At 50.3% G+C, this 18,243-nt stretch overlaps 1 protein-coding gene across 8 annotated transcripts in view; it reads left to right on the forward strand.

Annotated features, from left to right (window-relative positions):
* The window catches only part of URB1 (URB1 ribosome biogenesis factor), a 65,744-nt gene that overhangs the window by 44,899 nt on the left and 2,602 nt on the right, over nucleotides 1–18,243 (forward strand). For 7 of the 8 annotated variants that reach the window (XR_016392961.1, XR_016392962.1, XM_022552821.3 and 4 more), the window contains 12 exons: nucleotides 326–436; nucleotides 530–593; nucleotides 2,386–2,557; nucleotides 2,946–3,048; nucleotides 9,705–9,865; nucleotides 10,309–10,420; nucleotides 12,114–12,220; nucleotides 12,738–12,881; nucleotides 13,857–13,966; nucleotides 15,397–15,594; nucleotides 16,759–17,000; nucleotides 17,401–17,970. Coding sequence is in view for 6 of the 8 variants with exons in the window: in XM_022552821.3 (XP_022408529.2) it covers nucleotides 326–436; nucleotides 530–593; nucleotides 2,386–2,557; nucleotides 2,946–3,048; nucleotides 9,705–9,865; nucleotides 10,309–10,420; nucleotides 12,114–12,220; nucleotides 12,738–12,881; nucleotides 13,857–13,966; nucleotides 15,397–15,594; nucleotides 16,759–17,000; nucleotides 17,401–17,970 (2,094 nt within the window). In the remaining 2 variants the exon portion in view is untranslated. The remainder of the gene's footprint in view (nucleotides 1–325; nucleotides 437–529; nucleotides 594–2,385; nucleotides 2,558–2,945; nucleotides 3,049–9,704; nucleotides 9,866–10,308; nucleotides 10,421–12,113; nucleotides 12,221–12,737; nucleotides 12,882–13,856; nucleotides 13,967–15,396; nucleotides 15,595–16,758; nucleotides 17,001–17,400; nucleotides 17,971–18,243) is intronic. The other variant, XM_022552822.3, reaches the window with a different exon arrangement.

The raw sequence follows: 18,243 nt of genomic DNA on the forward strand, positions 1-18,243 counted from the left end.
AAAGCCTCCCCGCTTTCAGGCAGGAGTAGAAATATTAGAGATTTTGGTAACATAATCATGGAGAGAAATGCTTAGGTTTAAAAATCTTTGTTGCCTTAAAGTTTGGGAGGGGGCTTGGAGAGGCTGATGGCAGCCTCGTCAAAGTTGTGTTTATTTTAAAAAAGGAAAAAGCAGGGAAGGGACCAGGTACAGTCCTCAGACCAGTGTTGTCTAGAGAAGGATATCTCAAGCATTTGTGTTTGCTGCAGTGCTTCCTTCTCCACTTTTACTCTGCATGTGCCCATCCCCCTGTATTGCCGGGCATGTCAGTGTTCTTTTCTTCCAGAAGCGCTGGTGGACCTAATGTCGGTGGCAGTGAGGTTGTGCCCCTCTGTCTGCGAGAGCAGCCACTTCGCGGTGCTCCTCGGGGCCTACGGAGCCTCTCTCAGCGTCCTGGGTGAGGGTGCGGGGACCGGGCGGTGTGATCAGAGCATATGAGGTCTCGGGGGTCACCAGGAAGCTTTCTAAACTGACCCTCAACTGACTTTAGACCAGAAGATCTTACTTCTCCTGCGGGCCTACGAACAGAACAACCATAGCCTGGTCAACTTCAGGTGAGCGCTGGGCCTGGAGGTGAGAACGGCAGGTCTTGAAGGCCCCACCCAGTGAGCTCCCCCAGGGAAAAGGGGGGCTGGGTGGACCCCTCGGCTCACACACCATTGCCAGCGTGGGCTGCTCTGACCTCTCACTGTGAGGATGGTCCCCGATGGCCAGGCCTGTCTGGGCTGGGCCACCTCACTGGTTGACAGTGTGTGTCTGTCACAGACCTGCCCTCGGACTCACTTCTGACCTGGGGGTCATTTAGTTGATTCTTCTGAAAACCTTTCTCTTGGTGCCTTCCTTTAGGTGGGAGTGACTTAGGTGGGGATCTGGGAAAAGACTGAGGAGCGCTGGCTGGATGTTAATTCCGCCCTCTTCCTTGTCTGTGCGTGCGTGCGTGTGTGTGCACGCGCGCGCGGTGTCTGTCCCTGGATTTGTCTCTTTCCTGTCTGTCTGTCTCTGTGTCGGTCTGTCTCTCCTGGGTTCCCAGGGGCCGCTTGCTCCTTGGCCAGCATGGCTTTGGGCCCTGAGGGGCTGGGCTGATGCCTCTCCCTTTGGGCCCTGCCTGAGCTCTGCAAGGGCCGGGGTTAAGCTATTCATAGACAGCATCTGAGATTCTCTTTGCTGCCCTAGTTTCTTTTCTCCTTAATTTGGGACCAGCACCCCAGCATCTACCCAGTACATAAGAAGAGCTTTGTGTGCTGAGACAGGAAGTAAGCTTACTGGGCCAAGAAAAATAGTTCAGGAGAACTCTGCAGGGAAGGGAAAAATATATTTCCCTTGTAGAATTCTTTTTTTTTTTTTAAAGATTAAAGATGTATTAGCCTAGAAGCCCCCCGCCCCCCCCAAAAAAAAAACAGTAAAGAGAACCATTTTCTGCCTCTTAAAAGAGTCCAGGTCATGAATAAACATTGTCTCTCCCTTCCCCTCGTGGCCTCACCCACTTACTGCCTTGGAGGTGGTGCTGTGTCAGTTGTATTCTTTCTGGAATAAACAGCCCCTGTGTACACGAGGGAGAGGAGAGAAAACAGAAGCAGTCTCCCTCACAGTGAAGAGCGAGCCGTCCTACCCAACCCCCGCAGCCTCAGAACCCCCTCTCCGGTTAATGGAAGTCACACAAGGGTGCCCTGGGCGCGGACGGGTTCAGTCGCTTTCCAGGAGGAAGGCAAGGTGACCTCTGTGGGCGGCTGCCATGGGGACTGGTGGTGCGAAAGGTAGAGCTGGGGACGGCGCCAAGGCTGTGCACTGGACCTGGTCTGCTCACGGCCCCGTGGCAACGAGGAAAGGTTTGTATCAGTAGGGCATCATTGAGCTGCCAGGGTTCTGCCGCTGTGCCCAGCACACACTCTGGAGCCAGACTCCCCAAATTTGAATTCCTGTTCTGCCACTTACCAGCTGGGCAGGGGACCAGCTGAGCAGCGTTCCAGATCCTCTCTGTGTCTCTCTTCCCGCATTTGCAAAATAAGGATGACACTAGTACGTACCTTACGGGATAGCCGTGCAGATTAAGTGAAATGAATACACCTGAAAGGTTTACAATAGTGCCTGGCACATCATAAACTCTCTGTAAGTGTTGGCCTCCATCATCCCCGACACTGTCACACCACCCTCATCATTGTCAACCTCTCCGTCACTCCCACCTTCCCCCTAAGTTATGATGGGGATTAAATGATACAACACAGGACATGTACTCAGTGCCTGGCGTGCTAGCTGCTCGACAAAGCTACCTGCAGTGCCATCATCACCATTGTCACCCCTGTTCCCGATGGGGCCCTGTGACCAGTCTGCTCTCCCATCCGGCTCTAGGCTGCTAGCCTGGGGCCCAGCGGCCGTGGAGCATCAGAAGACGTGCCAGAGCCTGGGCAAGTCACTGTGGCAGCAGCCGAGCGTCGGGGACATCCTCCGCCTGCTGGATCCAGACCGCATGATGAAGACTGTCCTCCACTTCCCCCAGAACCGGAGACTGCTGCCCCCCGAGGTGCAGGGGGCCCAGGGGGGAGCTGTCAGGTTTTAGCTGCTGTAAAATACAAGCACTGCTTTTCTTGTGATTTGTTAACTTTTTATAAGTAAAATTCCAACCATATGCAAAGGTACAGAGACAGGACCCATATACCCACCACCCAGCTTCAAAACTTATCAGCACTGACCATACTTGTTTCTCTTACAACTTCTTTCCACAAAAGCAAATATCAAAGGTATAATTTCATGTACAAGCACTGTTGTTGTTGTTTTTTAATAGAACCGTTTTTTAATGGGCTTGGATATTCATAATAATTTGAACTCTAGGTAATAGTGGGTAAACATTCACATGGTGTTACGCTTACGCAGTTGAACCACACGTTTCTGTTTGTCTCGGGCTATTTCAGGACACACAGGAACCGATATTTAAAGACAGGGGCACGATGGATCTCAGTGACCTTTATGACCCCTGTTTCCTCCTTCATCTCTTCAGTGAATTGACCAGGCCAGGTAATTGCAGCCTTCCGGGTGGGTTGAGGGGGCATGATTATTACCGTAATTACCAAATTAGGACCTTAATCTTGAAAATAATTCTTGAAGGATCTGCAGCTGCCTTCTCACCTTTCCATTCCAGTGATTTTCAGCAAAGTAACAGTTAATGTTTTGAATACACAGTGATTTTTTTTTAATTATAATTTTAAAATCTGGGAGTGTCCCTTTGTCTTTGATGTTTTCCTAATTTTAATGACAAGAGCATTTTCTGAATTTTCACTGAATAGTGGTCACATACCAGCAGAAATGAGAGACTTTGTCTTTGACAATGAGTGAGAGCCTGCTAAGGTTGGCTTTTTCTTGGTTTAAGTATATTTTTGAAATTGTATTTTGTGTCTACTACCCTGAGGGTGGGAATCTTTGTGGGTGAATGCTTCGGAGAGATAGAAAGAACAGAAACGTGTATCAGTACACGCTGGTAAAGGCCAGCGTCTGATTCCCAGGCTGGTCAGGTCTGTTGGTTTGGGGCATTTTGTCGGTGATTGGTGTGTATTTTTTTTGTGGTACGCGGGCCTCTCACTGCTGTGGCCTCTCCCGTTGCGGAGCACAGGCTCCGGACGCACAGGCTCAGCGGCCATGGCTCACGGGCCCAGCCGCTTCGCGGCATGCGGGATCTTCCCGGACCGGGGCACGAACCCGTGTCCCCCGCACCGGCAGGCGGACTCTCAACCACTGCGCCACCAGGGAAGCCCTGAATTTGCGTTTTCTTAATGGCTAATGATGATGAACATCTTGTGGCTTATGTACCATCTGTAATCCTCTTTGGTAAAGCATCAGTTCATGTCTTTTGCCCTTTTATTCTAATGGGTTTTGTTTGTTTGTTTGTTTGTTTTTACTGTTGAGCTTTGAGGGTTATTTATATATTGTACCTATTAGTCCTTTGTTTGATATGTGATTTGCAAATATTTTCTCCCACTGTGTAGCTTATCTTTTCACCTTCTTAACAGAGTTTTTCAAAGAGCAGCAGTTTTCAATTTTGATGAAGTCCAGTTTATCAGTTCTTCCTTTTATGGGTCATGCTTTGGTGTCAAGTCTTAAGAACTCTTTGCCCATCGCTCCATCCTAAAGAATTTCTCCCATGTTTATTTCTGAAAGTTTTATAGTTGTAGGTTTTACATTTAAGTCTGTAGCCTATTTTGAGTTAATTTTTGTATAAGGTGTGAAGTTTAGGTCCAGCTTCATTTTTTCGCCTGTGGGTGTTCCGATCCCGTCCCCACTTGTCGGTCCTCCATCTGTCCTCCTCGCCCTTCCTCCTGGTTACTGCCAGGCTGGGGAGTCCCGGCGCCCCTGCACTGACACTTCCTGGCTGGGAGGGCAGGAGTGGCCATTACTGCTCCTCACGTGGCCTCCACTGGCACCAAGCGGGAGCCTCGTCCTTCCTCTGTATTAGGGTCCCTCCAATGCCCAGTGGGGACCAGCCAGCGTGAAGCCTGAGGGGCTCCCTCACTTCTCCCTCCTGGTTGTAATGGCCGTGTAGATTAGGTGCACCAGGAAACCATGCCTCACTGATTGCCCTGTTTTCTCCCCTTTTAAACTTGATGGTCTTTTTATACTCAAATGCTCTTCCTTATGGATTTGCTGATCCTCTACCACTGCCCTTAGTTCCTAACAGAAAGATGAGAGGGCTGTGTTCTCAGAGACTAGCCTCTCCATGAACACTGGGTTCTGTGGCTGAGCTAGAGTTTCTTTGCAAGAGAGCAGGGGCATTTCATTGCATGCACATGTCAGATGGTGATGATGGCCAGCAGATATCTTAACTGCCCTGGTGGCTATTAGCAGCAGCCAAGTAAGGCACATCTACTACGCTCTTTGATTCCCCCCAGGTCTTGGCAGTGCTGGCTAAGTCTGTTTCTCATCAAACATGAAAACAGATTTTCCACAGTCTAAAAATATGATGCAACTTGAGTGAATTATAACAAATCATTTAGTCTGTTGCTCTTTCAGGAGAGCTTTTAGGAGACAGAAGGCAAAGGCTTGGAAAACAGTAGAGAAATAGTAAAAATCAGGACTGTGTTTTTCCCAGAATCTTGGATAGTGGGGGTAAGGGGGAAGGACAGGATCTGGAAGGCCTTTTGTGAAGAGAGGTAACTAGTAAATGCTCTTTCAAGTTAGGGAAATCTCCAAATACAGCCGCTTTTACATTTTATTGGTATAATATAGGTAGAAAAATTTGCAGAGCATGTCTACCCAGAAAGGACTTGCAGTAGCTTAAAATACTGCTTATACCAAAATCATTCATGTTGACGTAGAAAATTTTAAAAAGCATATAAGTGGATAGGGAAATAGTTATGCAACACAAATAAGCAAACCAAGAAAAACTAGGTTCATTAAATTTTGCTCTGGGCTACTTATAATCCAGAACAACAAAAAAATGGAAGCATAATATTTTTAAACAAATTTCATCATCTGATAAAAGGAAGTAATACCAGTTCAACAGGAGAGGAAAATTCCTAGCAGTAAAATGATAAGTTGAACAGAACAGAAATCTGTGAACAGTATAATGGCCAAAGGTTTACTATGGTTGAATTGTCAGTGAATCTGTTTTTCATTTTACTATTTTTTAAAAAGTTACTATTCCATTTACTGTTGCCCTGGTGGATAACTAAACATGAACAATGTTTTAAGTAAACTTTTATTGAAGTGTGATATATAGACACCAGTGCAAATCATATATGTGCGGCTCAAGTTTTGGTGAAACCACTGGCCAGATAGGAACAGAACATAATCGGCAGCTCCTCCTCGGGCCCCTTCCTGGCCAGGGCCCCTTCCTCCCCAGTAGGGACCAGTGTCCTGTATTTGAACTTTATGTAAATGGCATTAAACACTTTCTATTCTTTTGTATGAGCTTCATTTATCTACATTATATTTGTGAGATTCATCCATGCTGTGTGTAGCACAAGTTCTCCACAGCATGTTTTTACTTCCTGCAGTGGCACCTGGGTCCAAGTGTTGCTAAACATTCTACAGTCCTAAACTGGGTCACCTCCTCCTACCTCCTGCCTCTGGTGACCACAAATCTGATTAGTTTGTATGCGTGGTGGCCAGCCTTCAGAGAAACTCGTCTCACTGCCTTTGCTGAAAATGGAACCTGTTTTCTTAACCTTACTGCTTCTTTTCTTTGAGTCCTTGGCTGAAAAGCAGGGCCAGCCAAGGCTGTTAGCAATGGCAGTGACAAATGCTTTTTCCACAGCAAATTCTTGTCCTCAAGAGAACCGGGCTGAACTCTTTGGCTCCTAATTCACAGAACAGGGAGGCCCACGTGCGGTTCTCACCAGACTACTGGACACAGGCTCCATGGACCGCTCCCTGTGACGAGCCTTCCTGGCCAGGCCGCCTCTAGGAGATGGTGTGGGAGGAGGCGTGATGAACAGCTCTTTATGCTCCGACAGCACAGCTGCACTGCCACCAAAGCCCATAAAACGTGGGGTGCTTTTTCTTTTAATCCTTGATAATTGTCCTGGTTAAGCCATTTTGGTTTGAAAATCTGCTATCACAAGGCCGAATCTCTATTTATGAAGTTCTTAAAACAAAGAGAATGGTATTTATAACAGCTTTTTGATAGCCTATTATGTTTTCAACACTCAAGGGAAGCTCTTTTCCATACATGTTACAAAGCCAAGACTTCCGGAGAATAACAGAGATGACCACAGAACATGAAGTTGACTTTTCCTCATGGACACGTGGAAAATCCTTTTGTCTTAGAGAGTGTCAGTGATTACTAAAAATATCCCTGCTGAGTACTAGCTATTTTTGGTAAGTGTAATATTAAATGTTTAGAGTGTTCTCTTTTCCAGATTTATTCCACTTATGTCTGTTTGTTATGTAGGTATGGAGGTATCTTAAACATATCTCATCTTTTCCAAAACAATATAATTTTATCCCTCAGTTTGATGCTTTGTAAAGCATTTGGCATTTTTCCCCCCCCATCAAAAGTAGTCACTTGTTAGAAATGAGAAAATTTAGTCCATAAGCTGTTAGAGCCCAAGAGTCTTCTAATTATTCTTTTTCCATCCTTTTACTTTTTCTTTCCTTCCAGTTTTATTGAGATATAATTGGCATACAGCACTGTATAAGTTTAAGATGTACAACATAGTGACTTTACTTAACATACATCATGCAGCGATTACGACAGTAAGTTTAGTGAACATCCGTCATCTCATATACATATAAAATTAAAGAAATATAAAAAATTTTTTTCCTTGTGATGAGAACTCAGCATTTCCTCTCTTAACAACTTTCATATATAACATACGGCAGTGTTAATTATATTTACCATGTTGTACATTGCATCCCTCGTACTTATTTATCTTATAACTGGAAGTTTGTGCCTTTTGACTGCCTTCATCCATTTTCCCTCCTCCTACCTCCTGCCTCTGGTGACCACAAATCTGATCTCTTTTCCTGTGGGTTGGTTTGTTTGTTGTTTTCAAGTATAGTTGACCTACAGCACTGTTAGTTCCTGGTGCGTAACATAGTGATTACCTATTTCTCTACATTTCAAAATAATCACCACTCTATCCTTTTACTTAAAATCTGCATCTTGAGGTTAAAAGTGGTTTCTTGTAGACAGCGTATACTTGGGTTTTGTTTTTATATCCAGTCTGACCGTCTCTGCCTTTTAATTGGAATGTATACACCATTTACATTTAATGTGATTATCAATCTGATTCCACTTTATCTTCTTTTTTGGCTTTTAGCTATAATTTGTGTGTGTGCTTGTCAGCATATGTACGTGTGTATGTGTGTTTTTGTGTGCATGTTGGTTGCTTTAGGGTTTATGGTATACATCTTCAATTTATTGTGGTTTACTTTCAAGTGAGATTATACCACTTCATGGATAGTAGAAGCACCTTACAATAATATATATCTCTCCCCTCCTGGCTTTGCGCTATAATTATCATACATTTTCCATCTGTTGATAAATGTTAAAAAGCCTACAATACGTGGTTGTTTTTGCTTCAGACTGTCATTTACCTTTTCAAGGGATTTAAATATTTTGTTTACCCCGTAGTTATCATCCCTTGTTCTCTTCATTCCTTTGTGTAGATTCAGATTTCCATCTTCTATCATTTTCCTTCTCATCAAAATACTTTTAAGAATTCTTATAGTTCAAGGCTGTTGGTGATCAATTCTTTCAGCTTTTAGTCTTAACTTTTGAAAGATTTTCATGGGGTAGGAAATTCTCGGTTGACAGGTTTTTTTCTCATTGTACTTTAAAGATGTTGTCACCTTGATTCTGGATTGCATTGTTTCTAACAAGAAACAGTGTTCTTATCTTTGTTCCGCTCTATGTTTTGTGACCACTTTTAAGATTTTTTTAATCACCAGTTTCAAGCAATTCGATTATGATAAGGCTGGGTGTAGTTTTCTTTATGTTTTCTGTGTTTGGGGTGTTCATTGAGCTTCTTGGGCCTGTAGGTCTGTGGTTTTGTCAAATTTGGAAAAGTTTTGGCCATTATTTCTTCATTTTTAGGGACTCCAGTTATACATGCATTAGCCTGCTTGAAATTGCCCCACAGCTCAGTGATGCTCATGCTTTTAAAATTCTTCTTTCTCTCTGTGTTTCAGTTTGGTTAGATTCTGTTGCTGTCTTCAGGTTCACTGTTCTTTTTTTCTTCGATGTCTAATCTGATCAGCCCATCTAGTGCATTTTTCTTTTTTGTTTGTTTGGTCTTTTGTTTGTTTTATTGAAGTATAGTTGATTTACAGTGTACTTATGTCAAACCTAATCTCCCAATTCATCTCACCCTCCCCAGGTGACCTATCCCTGTTCTGAGGTTTTTCTTGACAATGTTTATATTGTAAAAAGGCCTGGGTTTTTGTTAAAGAGGATTTGAAGTGTCCTGAATTGCAGGTGTGATCAAGTGGGTCCCCTCATGTATCCGACCTTCTCTCCCATCACATCCTCTCCTGGAGTAACGTGAGTTTTTCAGGGCCTCACAGGTGATGAGAGAATATCAGCCAGCCAGCTCTGGGCTGTAGCTTTTGTTCAGGCTTGGTGAGCCGCTCTTCTGTGAGATTTCTGTCACATGTTTGAAGAAAGAACTAGGGTTGCAGAGTGGATATAAGTTAATCCTTCGTAAAATCGATAGTCCAGCTCAGACCAGTTCACCTTGGCTGTATCTCCCAGCATCGCCGCCTTACGTATTTTCCTTGGCCGTGTTTGTAGGTGGGAACTCAGAGGCCGAGGGCTGAACACGGTAGACCCGAGAGCCGGCTTTCTCTGCTGACCCTCCGGTTGTGTCCCCCAGGCCTCCGCATGCTGGGATCTCAGTGGTGGGTCCGAATGTCACCTCTGATCTCTGGTTCACTGGGTATCTGTGAGAAGTAAGGAAAGATTCCTGGGATTCTTGGGATTTACAAGCATCTTAGAAACTGAAGGCATGTGGTTATTGCCACGGAAGGGGAGAGAGTCTTTTACCCGGCTTCAGCAGAAGTTAAGGAGTGCAGGAGGAAGACTTGCATTTCTTGTACCTAGCGTGCACACGTAGCTGATGGTGGTAAGACGCGAGAGCAAATGGAATTCTCTGTGTTGCACGAGCGTCACGGAATCATAGCGTGTGTGTGTGTGTGTGTGTGTGTGTGTAGTTAATGCTGTATTTTATTTCCCTCAGAATTTGTGGTGGATTGTCGGAAATTTGTGGATTCAAATGCTCTGGGCCTAACTGTCACAGCCCTCAGCAGCTACGACCCCCTGATGCGAGCTGCGGCCTACTCCGTGCTGGCAGCCTACTACTCACAGCTGGAGGGGGCACGCTTCCGGGAGCAGCCCCAGGTGAGCGGGGCTGCGGGGATGGCTCTCCGCCCGGCCTGGTGGAAGGATTTCCTAAGGAGATCAGAGGTGTTGCCTGGAGACTGATACAGGACAAAGTCTGTCCCCTGCTGGGGGAGGACGGGTGATGCCTGAGGCTGTCTCGGGTCCTCAGCCCCGGGAGATGGAGACAGGTCTCCCCTTACAAGTGGTCTTCTTGTGTTGTGGTGGGCAGAGCAGTTCTAATTTCTGTTGAACTCAGGGGTGATGGCAGCTGTCACCCAGGACACACAGAGCCTCAGAAGCTGCGCCCTGAGGTGGTGGGGACAGGCGTCACCTTGGGTGGTCCCTGGGGTGCGAGGAGCAGGCCACTCTGCAAAGCCGTGGTTTAGGCTGTACAAGATAAGGCTGATCACAGACGTTCTGCAAATTCTCTTTTTTTTCCGCCCCTTTTTCCTGGTTTGAAGGTACTGTACCTGTTGGACGTAGTCCGGAACGGGATCCGAACTAAGAACATGAGACTCACCTTCACCTTGACTCTCTTCATCGCCAAAGCAGCCTTGCAAATTTTGAAACCAGGTACCACTGACAGGATCAGGTTGGGGTGAGGTGGAAAGTTTGAGGCTGAGCAAGGCCACTTGGAGGCGTTCATCCCGCAGGCGTAACCAGTCCACCACACGTGTGAGGGAGACGGATCAGGGTCACACGTGCACAGCACAGAAGAGTGTGTGTGATGGGGGAGATTACGTGTTCCTGTTTGCCTGTAGGGGTATAAAGCTGTGGTAAAGCAAATCACAGCTCCCACCAAAGGGGCTGCTCGGGGGCGTCACGGATCCATACGCGAGCGCTTAGAGGGACCTGACACGGAGGCCCGTCCGTGGTGGCAGCTGCCGCTCTGAGCTCGGGGGTCAGCGTCAGTGTAGCTCACCAGCTAGAGGACAAGCGGCCTGTGGGTCCCGTGCAGGTGTCACCCAGGGCATGGAACACGAAACACTCCACTTTGTTCCTCACAGCAGGGCAGCGCCGAGGCAGTGTGAGCACAAGTCAGTCTATCATAGGACCTTTTTTTTTTTTTGGTAATTAGTGAAAAGTCGTAGAATGTTGATAACGTTAGGGACCACAGGGTTCTTTGGAGGTAGCATGGTTGTTTTTAGATGAGGAGATAGCCTCCCAGCTGGGGCCCCCAAGGTTAAATAGCTTGTTCAAGGCCCCACAATCAACCTGTAGTCAAGTTGCTGTTAGAATTCAGATTTGATTTTCATGTCCTCCGTATCTTTATTTTTGGCTGCGTTGGGTCTTTGTTGCTGCGCACGGGCTTTCTCTAGTTGTGGCGAGCGGGGGCTGCTCTTCGTTGCGGTGCGTGGGCTTCTCATTGCGGTGGCTTCTCCTGTTTCAGAGCACGGGCTCTAGGCACTCGGGCTTCAGTAGTTGTGGCTCACGGGCTCCAGAGCGCAGGCTCAGTAGTTGTGGCGCACGGGCTTAGTTGCTCTGCGGCATGTGGGATCTTCCCGGACCAGGGCTTGAGCCTGTGTCCCCTGTGTTGGCAGGCGGATTCTTAACCACTGTGCCACCAGGGAAGTTTCCCCGTATCATTTTTATTACATGTTTTTTTCTTTACCTTAGAAATTACGGGAGGAAAGAAGGTAATTAGCCATTTAGACTCCAAAGGAACAAACTCTTCTGTGAAAATACCCCAGCAGAGGTCACGGTGGATGGTCTTGGCCTCCCATCCAGCCTGTGCCCCCCAGGCAAGCTGTCCCACATCAGACCTGCTGTCGGTGTTGGAGCACAGGGCAGCATCAGTGGTCCAGGGTTGGGACCGGGGGAGGAGGTGTCGGCCCCGCTGCATTCAAGGGCCAAGTGACCCAGGGCGCGTGTGAGCCCCCTTTGCTGTGGCAGCTTCCTCAGTGGGAGGCCGGTGGGCTGGGTGTTAGCCCTGTGCTGTCTGAGGTGTGGCCAGGCCCCACTCTCCCCACCAGCTGATTAGAGTTTAGGCAGTGGGCTCATGCCTGGGGAGAGGTGACGTCTCCGAAGGACTGGACATCCTCACGTGGTTCCTGGGCCACAAGAGAAGCCCGTGTGCTGTGTAGAGCTAAGGTGTCTTAACTGCGTTTTAATTCTTGAGAACTAATAACCTGGATAAGGATTGGAAAGCCCCGAGGGGGCAGGGATTTATGTCTGACCGCCCCCCAGGGCCCTGCTCCCCTACTCCAGCCGGCCACGGGGTGTCCTGTTGGCACTATGGTGAGTGACTGTCTGCTTGTGTTCACAGAGGAGCACATGTATTTGAAGGTCAACAAGTTCCTGCTGTCCCATGAGTACCTGAACATGAACAAAGTTCCAGGCTTCTACCAGTTCTTCTACAGCTCGGACTTCGAGGTAATGCTCTGAGGTCTCGGGGTCCTGGAAAGACTCCTAAATGGGATGCTCAGCCACTGCGCTGACGTTTCCCCGAGGAGACTGTCAGCTACAGAGCACAGGCTGGGGTGGAGCTCGGGGCCAGGTGGGCCTATGTGTGGAAACGCTTCCCATTCCACACCTTGATTCTTGGGTGGCTTCTCAGACCTCGCAGACTACTCCAGAGGCCTCGAGTCGTGGCCTCCTCGCTCTGTTTTCTTGGTGAAGCCCTGGCTTGAATACTAGTGTGCTTTTACAGAACACCCCTCTGAGTAAGCACAGTCTACTGTGTAAACTTGACCCGGTCCCTCATTCCTGACCTGGAGAAATGGAAGCAGAGAGGAGATGGAGGGTTCTTAATAACATACCCAGAAACGGAGGGCGGGGGCGGCTGTGCTGCAGCCTTTGCCCCCAGTTGAAAGTACTGGCGTTTGAAGAGTTTTCAGGGGAAAAGGCCTTCACTTATTTAACGATAGTTTCTTGGTTGCTTGGGTTACAGCAGAAGACGGAGCGGGAGTGGATGTTTGGGCTTCTGCGCCAGGGGATGCGGGACAAGTACTGCTACGAGCTCTGCGCCAGGCGGGGCGTCCTCCACGTCATCCTGTCCTTCTTCAGCAGCCCGCTCTGCGACGACGTGGCCCAGGTAGGCGGCCAGCGCTCCTGGGGGGCTGAGGCCTGGGCCCTTGCACGGGGTTCCATCTGCCAGCCAAGTCCCCGTGGAGTCCCACCCAGCCTGGCCTCCCGATTCTACATTAGCTTCCGGTGCCCTGGCCTGGGGGCAGGGCCTGTGGAGAGGGAGGGAGGTAATGAGTACCCAGGTGGCTCTGGAACGGCTGAAAGCTCTAGAAACTCGTCACCCCATAAATGACTGAGGTGCTTGGAGACACGCCCGAGCCACCAGGATGTCTCACGATGCACAGAAGCTGCAGGTTATCAAAACTCGGCTGGGAAAATGAGTCGGGAGTCGAACCTGCCTGCCTCACAGCTGACGAGGGAGTCTGCCCATTAGCTCTGCCCCTGGAGCCAGAGCTCATGTCGCACGAGATGTAACTGGGAGAATTCATCAGTATTTTGATTAATTTCTAGCCCGGTCAGCTTCTGCTTGTGGTATCATGTAAAATGTGGGTAAATAGGAGTGAGTTTGAATAAACGGAATTCGAGTACGGTAGATTTCTATTTTTTACAGCATGTGAGAACTCTAAAGCACCCAGTTAACAGTTCCAGCAGGAGTCCCATCTTTCTGTCCCCTCCAGGTGGTAAAATCAAGGCAATGAATGAGCCGCCCGCAGTTCATGGCTGGGCTAGAAATGGGTCCGCCCTTCTCCCCACTCAGGCTGCCCCAGATGTGGGCCGTGTGGCTTCCGTGCTGTGTCTCTGCTTGTGGTGGATTAGCGGGTGGGCGTCCCCGGGCCCGAGCTCGCTGTGGCCGTCTGTGTGCTCTGGCTGTCACTGTGGGGAAGGGTGGTCTCACACGGCCACCACCTTTGCGGACTTAGCAGATGGCACGCGCAGCCCCCGCCTGTAACTGGAACATAGCATTCGATTTTTTAAAGTGTTCCCTGGATCAAGTAAGTCAGGTTTTCCCACTGAAGAGTAACTTTCTGTTCTGGGTTTGCAGAATTGGGTTTTGGAAATTCTGCAGAATGCTGCCCGGGATGCCAAATCTGCCTATGAGATCCTGCGGGATTACAGCCTCTTAACGTGGATCCTCCACATCCTGGAGAGCAAGTAAGCACCGTGTGTGTCTGTGTCTGTGTCTGTGTATCTGTGTATGTGTGTCTGTGTGTGTGTGTGACTGTGTCTGTGTGTGTGTCTGTGTCTCTGTGTGTGTGTGAGAGCGAGAGAGTGTGTGTGCTGTGCGTCAAGCAGAAGGAGGTGACACGGAGACCGTGGCACCTCCTGCCATCTCTCGTGTCCGCTGGAAGTGTCCCGGAGAATCTGTGTTCCCGAAACAGCATCCTCTACAACACCTTTCTGTCTCTTGTGCCAGGTCCAGGCTCCTCCCCTGGAGTGGGGCCCCCCATCTGAGGTTTCAAGGTCTCTGCCCTTCCTGAGGCAGAAACAGGGAGCTCCTGTTTCAGAAACGCTCATGCGGTGATGTGGGCTCGCACTCCACTCCCGCCCAGGGTCAAGGTGCTCGGCGAAGAGCCGGTGCCGGAGCAGCGTCGAGGGCTGGAGTGGGTGTTTGTCTTGTTACTGGGGCTGCTGTCACCGGGTGGCTCAAACGACACAGTTTCATTTTCTCGCCTTCTGGAGGCTGGAAGTCTGAGATCAGGGGGCCAGCATGGTTGGGTTTGGTGGGAGCTCGTTTCCTGGCAAACACACTGCCGACTATGTCCTCACATGACCAGGGAGAGAGAATGAGAGAGCTCTGGTTAATTAATCCCATCATGGGGGCTCCATCCTCATGACTTCTAAACCTAATGGCTTCCCAAAGGCCCCACCTCCAAATATAGTCCCATTGGGGTTAGGGCTTCAGCATCTGAATGGGGCGGGGGACACGGTTCAGTCCATAGTGTGATCTGTTTTGATTCCTAACACTCTCCTAAGTTTGAGGCTGTGTGAAAAGATGAAGACCTTGTCTCAGCAGACAGCTCTTGGTGGCAGGGATCTTTCTTTCAAACAGCTACCTATGATGATAAGCCTGGGGATATCCAGGCTCTTTCATGCATTTTTTTTTCCTTTTGTGCATTTTTTAAAAAGAATTAAAAGATTTTTCTCTGAAAGAAAGTAATGTCTTATATCTAAAGGCAGCACTGGCTGATTATCTGTTCCTGGCTGTTACCTTCATGCTTTAGGGTTGAGTTGTTCTCGTGGGCGGGAAGGCTCTTCTTAAGGTGCCGCAGCGGCTCCAGAATGTCCCTTAGTTGGGACTGAGGTGGTTGGCTGTCTAGAAAGGAGGGTTGGGGCCTCGCCCTGGGGTGGAGCTTCATTTCTGTAGCAGACATCCTGTGTTCACTTAGATGCTGTGTCCCCCTCTTTGGGGGCTGCAGCGGGAGGTGCGAGGATAGATGGTTGGGGGAGAGGGGAGGAGTCTGCCACTTGGGATGGTCACCACCGTCGCAGTCTCTTCCATGGTTGCCGCCCACTCCCTCCAGGAGATGTCACTGGGAGGAGAGGATGTGACAGACAGTGGACTTTCCCACATTTGATTTCAGGTTCCTGGAGACTCAGCTGCTCTCCAACCTCATCTCCCTGCTGCACACGCTGTGGGTGACCACCCTGGGGGACAGAGGCGTGGAGGCAGGGGAGCAGCCTCCTTGCAAGCCTGGGTCCCAGGAGCCCCCGAAGCTGCTCGCCCTGCACTTGGTCGACGAGTTCCTCTACGTTCTCCTTGTGCTCACGAAGCACCTGAGGTAAGCCCCTCCCCACTGGCCATGACCCCTTGGAGGTCACGGCTCCACAGGTAGGCTCTGGGCGGGGGCTGCCATCCCTTCGGTGACGTCAGGAAACCTACTTCAGCTGCTCTTCTTTCCACGTCAACTTCAGGAGGTTCCTTTCAAGGCCCTGAGAACTTAGCACACTTGAAAAACCTAAAGCCTGTCATTCCAGATCATTTTTAGCAGCAAACCATCTAGTGGACTTTTGGATCCAAGCACTCAAAATGCTTTATAGAAAGAACATATTTTCCATGATCTAAGCCTAGGAAAGTTAAGCTGTTCCCAAACTCGCCTCCGCTTTCATTAGCCTATGGGCTCCCTTATCCATGAATTCCTTGAAAATTTCAGTATTTTCCCCTTGGAATTACACTCTTGGTTTCCTCAGGAGAGCTCAGTTCTTCTCAGATTCTACTGTGTTAGAGAAAATACACTGTGTGCCCTCAGATTTCTGATTTGGGAACAGGGGTATGCTGATTGAAACCAGAGGATCGATAGCCAATGGATTGTCATCTCAGAATGAAACTTTCTTGATAAAGAACCGGGCATTTGGTTTTCTGTTGTTTGGAATTCAATTGTTGGATTCATACCAGAGCGCCCGTTTCTTATTTTGGGGTTGTCCCAAGACACGTTGGTCTCTGAGAACCGATTGTTATTCAGAATACTGATTGTAAATGTTAAAATTGTGGAAGGCAGATGGTTTTGAATTTTAAATTCCTTAGAACTCGGAGGGATGTGCGTCCCCACAGTGCCCACCGTCAGGTTTGGCCGTGGGTGGTGCCGTCCCCGGGCTTTGCCGAGCCTTTTCCCTCGAGGCTGAGAGTTCCTGAGTCGGAGAGGAACTGGCGGTCCTGGAGCTGTTTAGCGTGGCAGTGGGCACCCTCACCGCAGGCTCTGCCCAGCTCTCCCGGTTTCCAGAGCGCTTTCTGTGCCTCCAGGGTGGAGCTCAGACTCCGGGCCCCAATTCTGCCTCCCCTGGAGGGGCTCCCTGTTTCCTGCGCTGTGCGCTGGGCTCCACGCTCTTGTCTGTTGTGAAGGGTCGCCCGGGCTGTGAGTGGACGGTGTGCTGAGCTGCAGGACGAGGTCCTGGGCTGCCAGACAAGGAGGTGGCCCTGGCTCAGTCCGTGGCGTTGGCTCCCGCAGGCCCGCCTTGGCCTCCACCCAGCTCACCAGCTTCTTCGGGGCACTCGACTCTGTGCTGAGGTACCGGGCCACCGTGCTGCAGGCCTTCAGGGACATGAACCGCTTCACCGTGAACGAGACTGTGCTGTCCACCAGGGATGCCCTCGTCCTCCTGCACCAGTGGAGCCTCGTCGAGAGAGACGTCAGGCTCCAGGAGGACCTGAGAGCAGCCGCGGAGAGATGCCAAGTCAGGGAGCTGCTGAGTGAGTGTCGGACCCGCTCCCCAAGCTGTGCTCGCTGCCCCGCGGAGCAGCCGGAGTCTTACCGTCCCTGAGCGGCATGTCTGCAGCTTAGAGACAGGGCCTGTCCATCTTCATAGCCCGAGAGGGAGCGGGGGGCCGGCTTTGAGTCCCAGCTCTGCCGCTAACCAGCGCTCAGCACGGGTCACAGGGAAGCACTGAGCACTCGCTGTGCTCCAAGTGTGGGGACGCGTCCCGGGAGGGCACAGCCCGTGGGCCGCCCCACCATCTGCATCTGTGTGTGTGTTAGGTGGTGGGCGGAACACCAGTCTCACCGCCTTTTCTCTTTCCTGTGTGTGTGTGTGTGTGCGTGCGCGTATGTGTGTGTGTGTTGTGTGTGTGCGTGTGTGTGTGTGTGAGACAGAAATGCTCAAGGATAAGAACAAGCCAGTTGGGCCAGCCCGAGCCAAAGGCCTCCGGGGCCGGAAGCGGAGGCCTGGGGAGGCCGAGGAGGCGGTGGACCCCGAGCTGCCGGCGTCCACCTTGGAGGCGTGCAGGGGCCTCCTGAGGTCCATCCTGACCCACTGGGGGCCCGCGTTTCCTGACCCCGAACCTGAGAGCGAAGGCCTGGGCCCCGTGGGCGCTGTCACCGTCCTGGTGGCCGGCTGGGTGCTGCGCTCCGCGGCCATGAGCCCGCTCGGCCGGGTGGAGATGGCGGGCCTCCTGGGCTGGCTCAGGAGCTGCATCTTGCCGCGGCCAGCGGTAGTGGCCGACCTCCTTCAGGACAGCGCCGTGGCGAGCGGCATGTTCAGGCTGTACAGCAGGTTCTGCGGCGCCGAGGGGCTGGCGGGGCCCGAGCAGAGCGCGGCCAGCCTCTTCAACGCCGTCATGCTGCAGCTGGGGGCGGCCCGCGGCCCCGCCGGGAGTCCCTACCGGCAGATACTCGAGGCCGTCCACCTCTCTTCTCTGAACGCGGAGGATGCAGCCACGCGAGGTAAGCCTGGTGCTCAGGTCGGAGGCTGAAGAAACGCGGGAGTGGGCCTGTGGTGGGGAGCATCTCCTGTTCCTTAGAGCCTGTCGTAAGCCTTTGGGGGCCCCTCTCCACAGTTCTGAGGATCGCGGAGAGGGCCACGGGGCCCTGAGTGTAGGGGGAGAGGAAATCTCTGCCTTTGCCTTCAGGTGAAAGAAACCTTTAGTGATGGTTTTGCTTACAGTGGAGAAAGATGCTCACGTCACAACCTTGTGTCCCACCGGGACGCTCTACTGC

The sequence above is a fragment of the Delphinapterus leucas genome, chromosome 4 (genome assembly GCF_059928025.1).
Source record: "Delphinapterus leucas isolate spDelLeu-1000000601 "Yukka" chromosome 4, BTC_Dleu_Yukka2, whole genome shotgun sequence".
In the NCBI taxonomy this organism is placed as follows: Eukaryota; Metazoa; Chordata; class Mammalia; order Artiodactyla; family Monodontidae; genus Delphinapterus; species Delphinapterus leucas.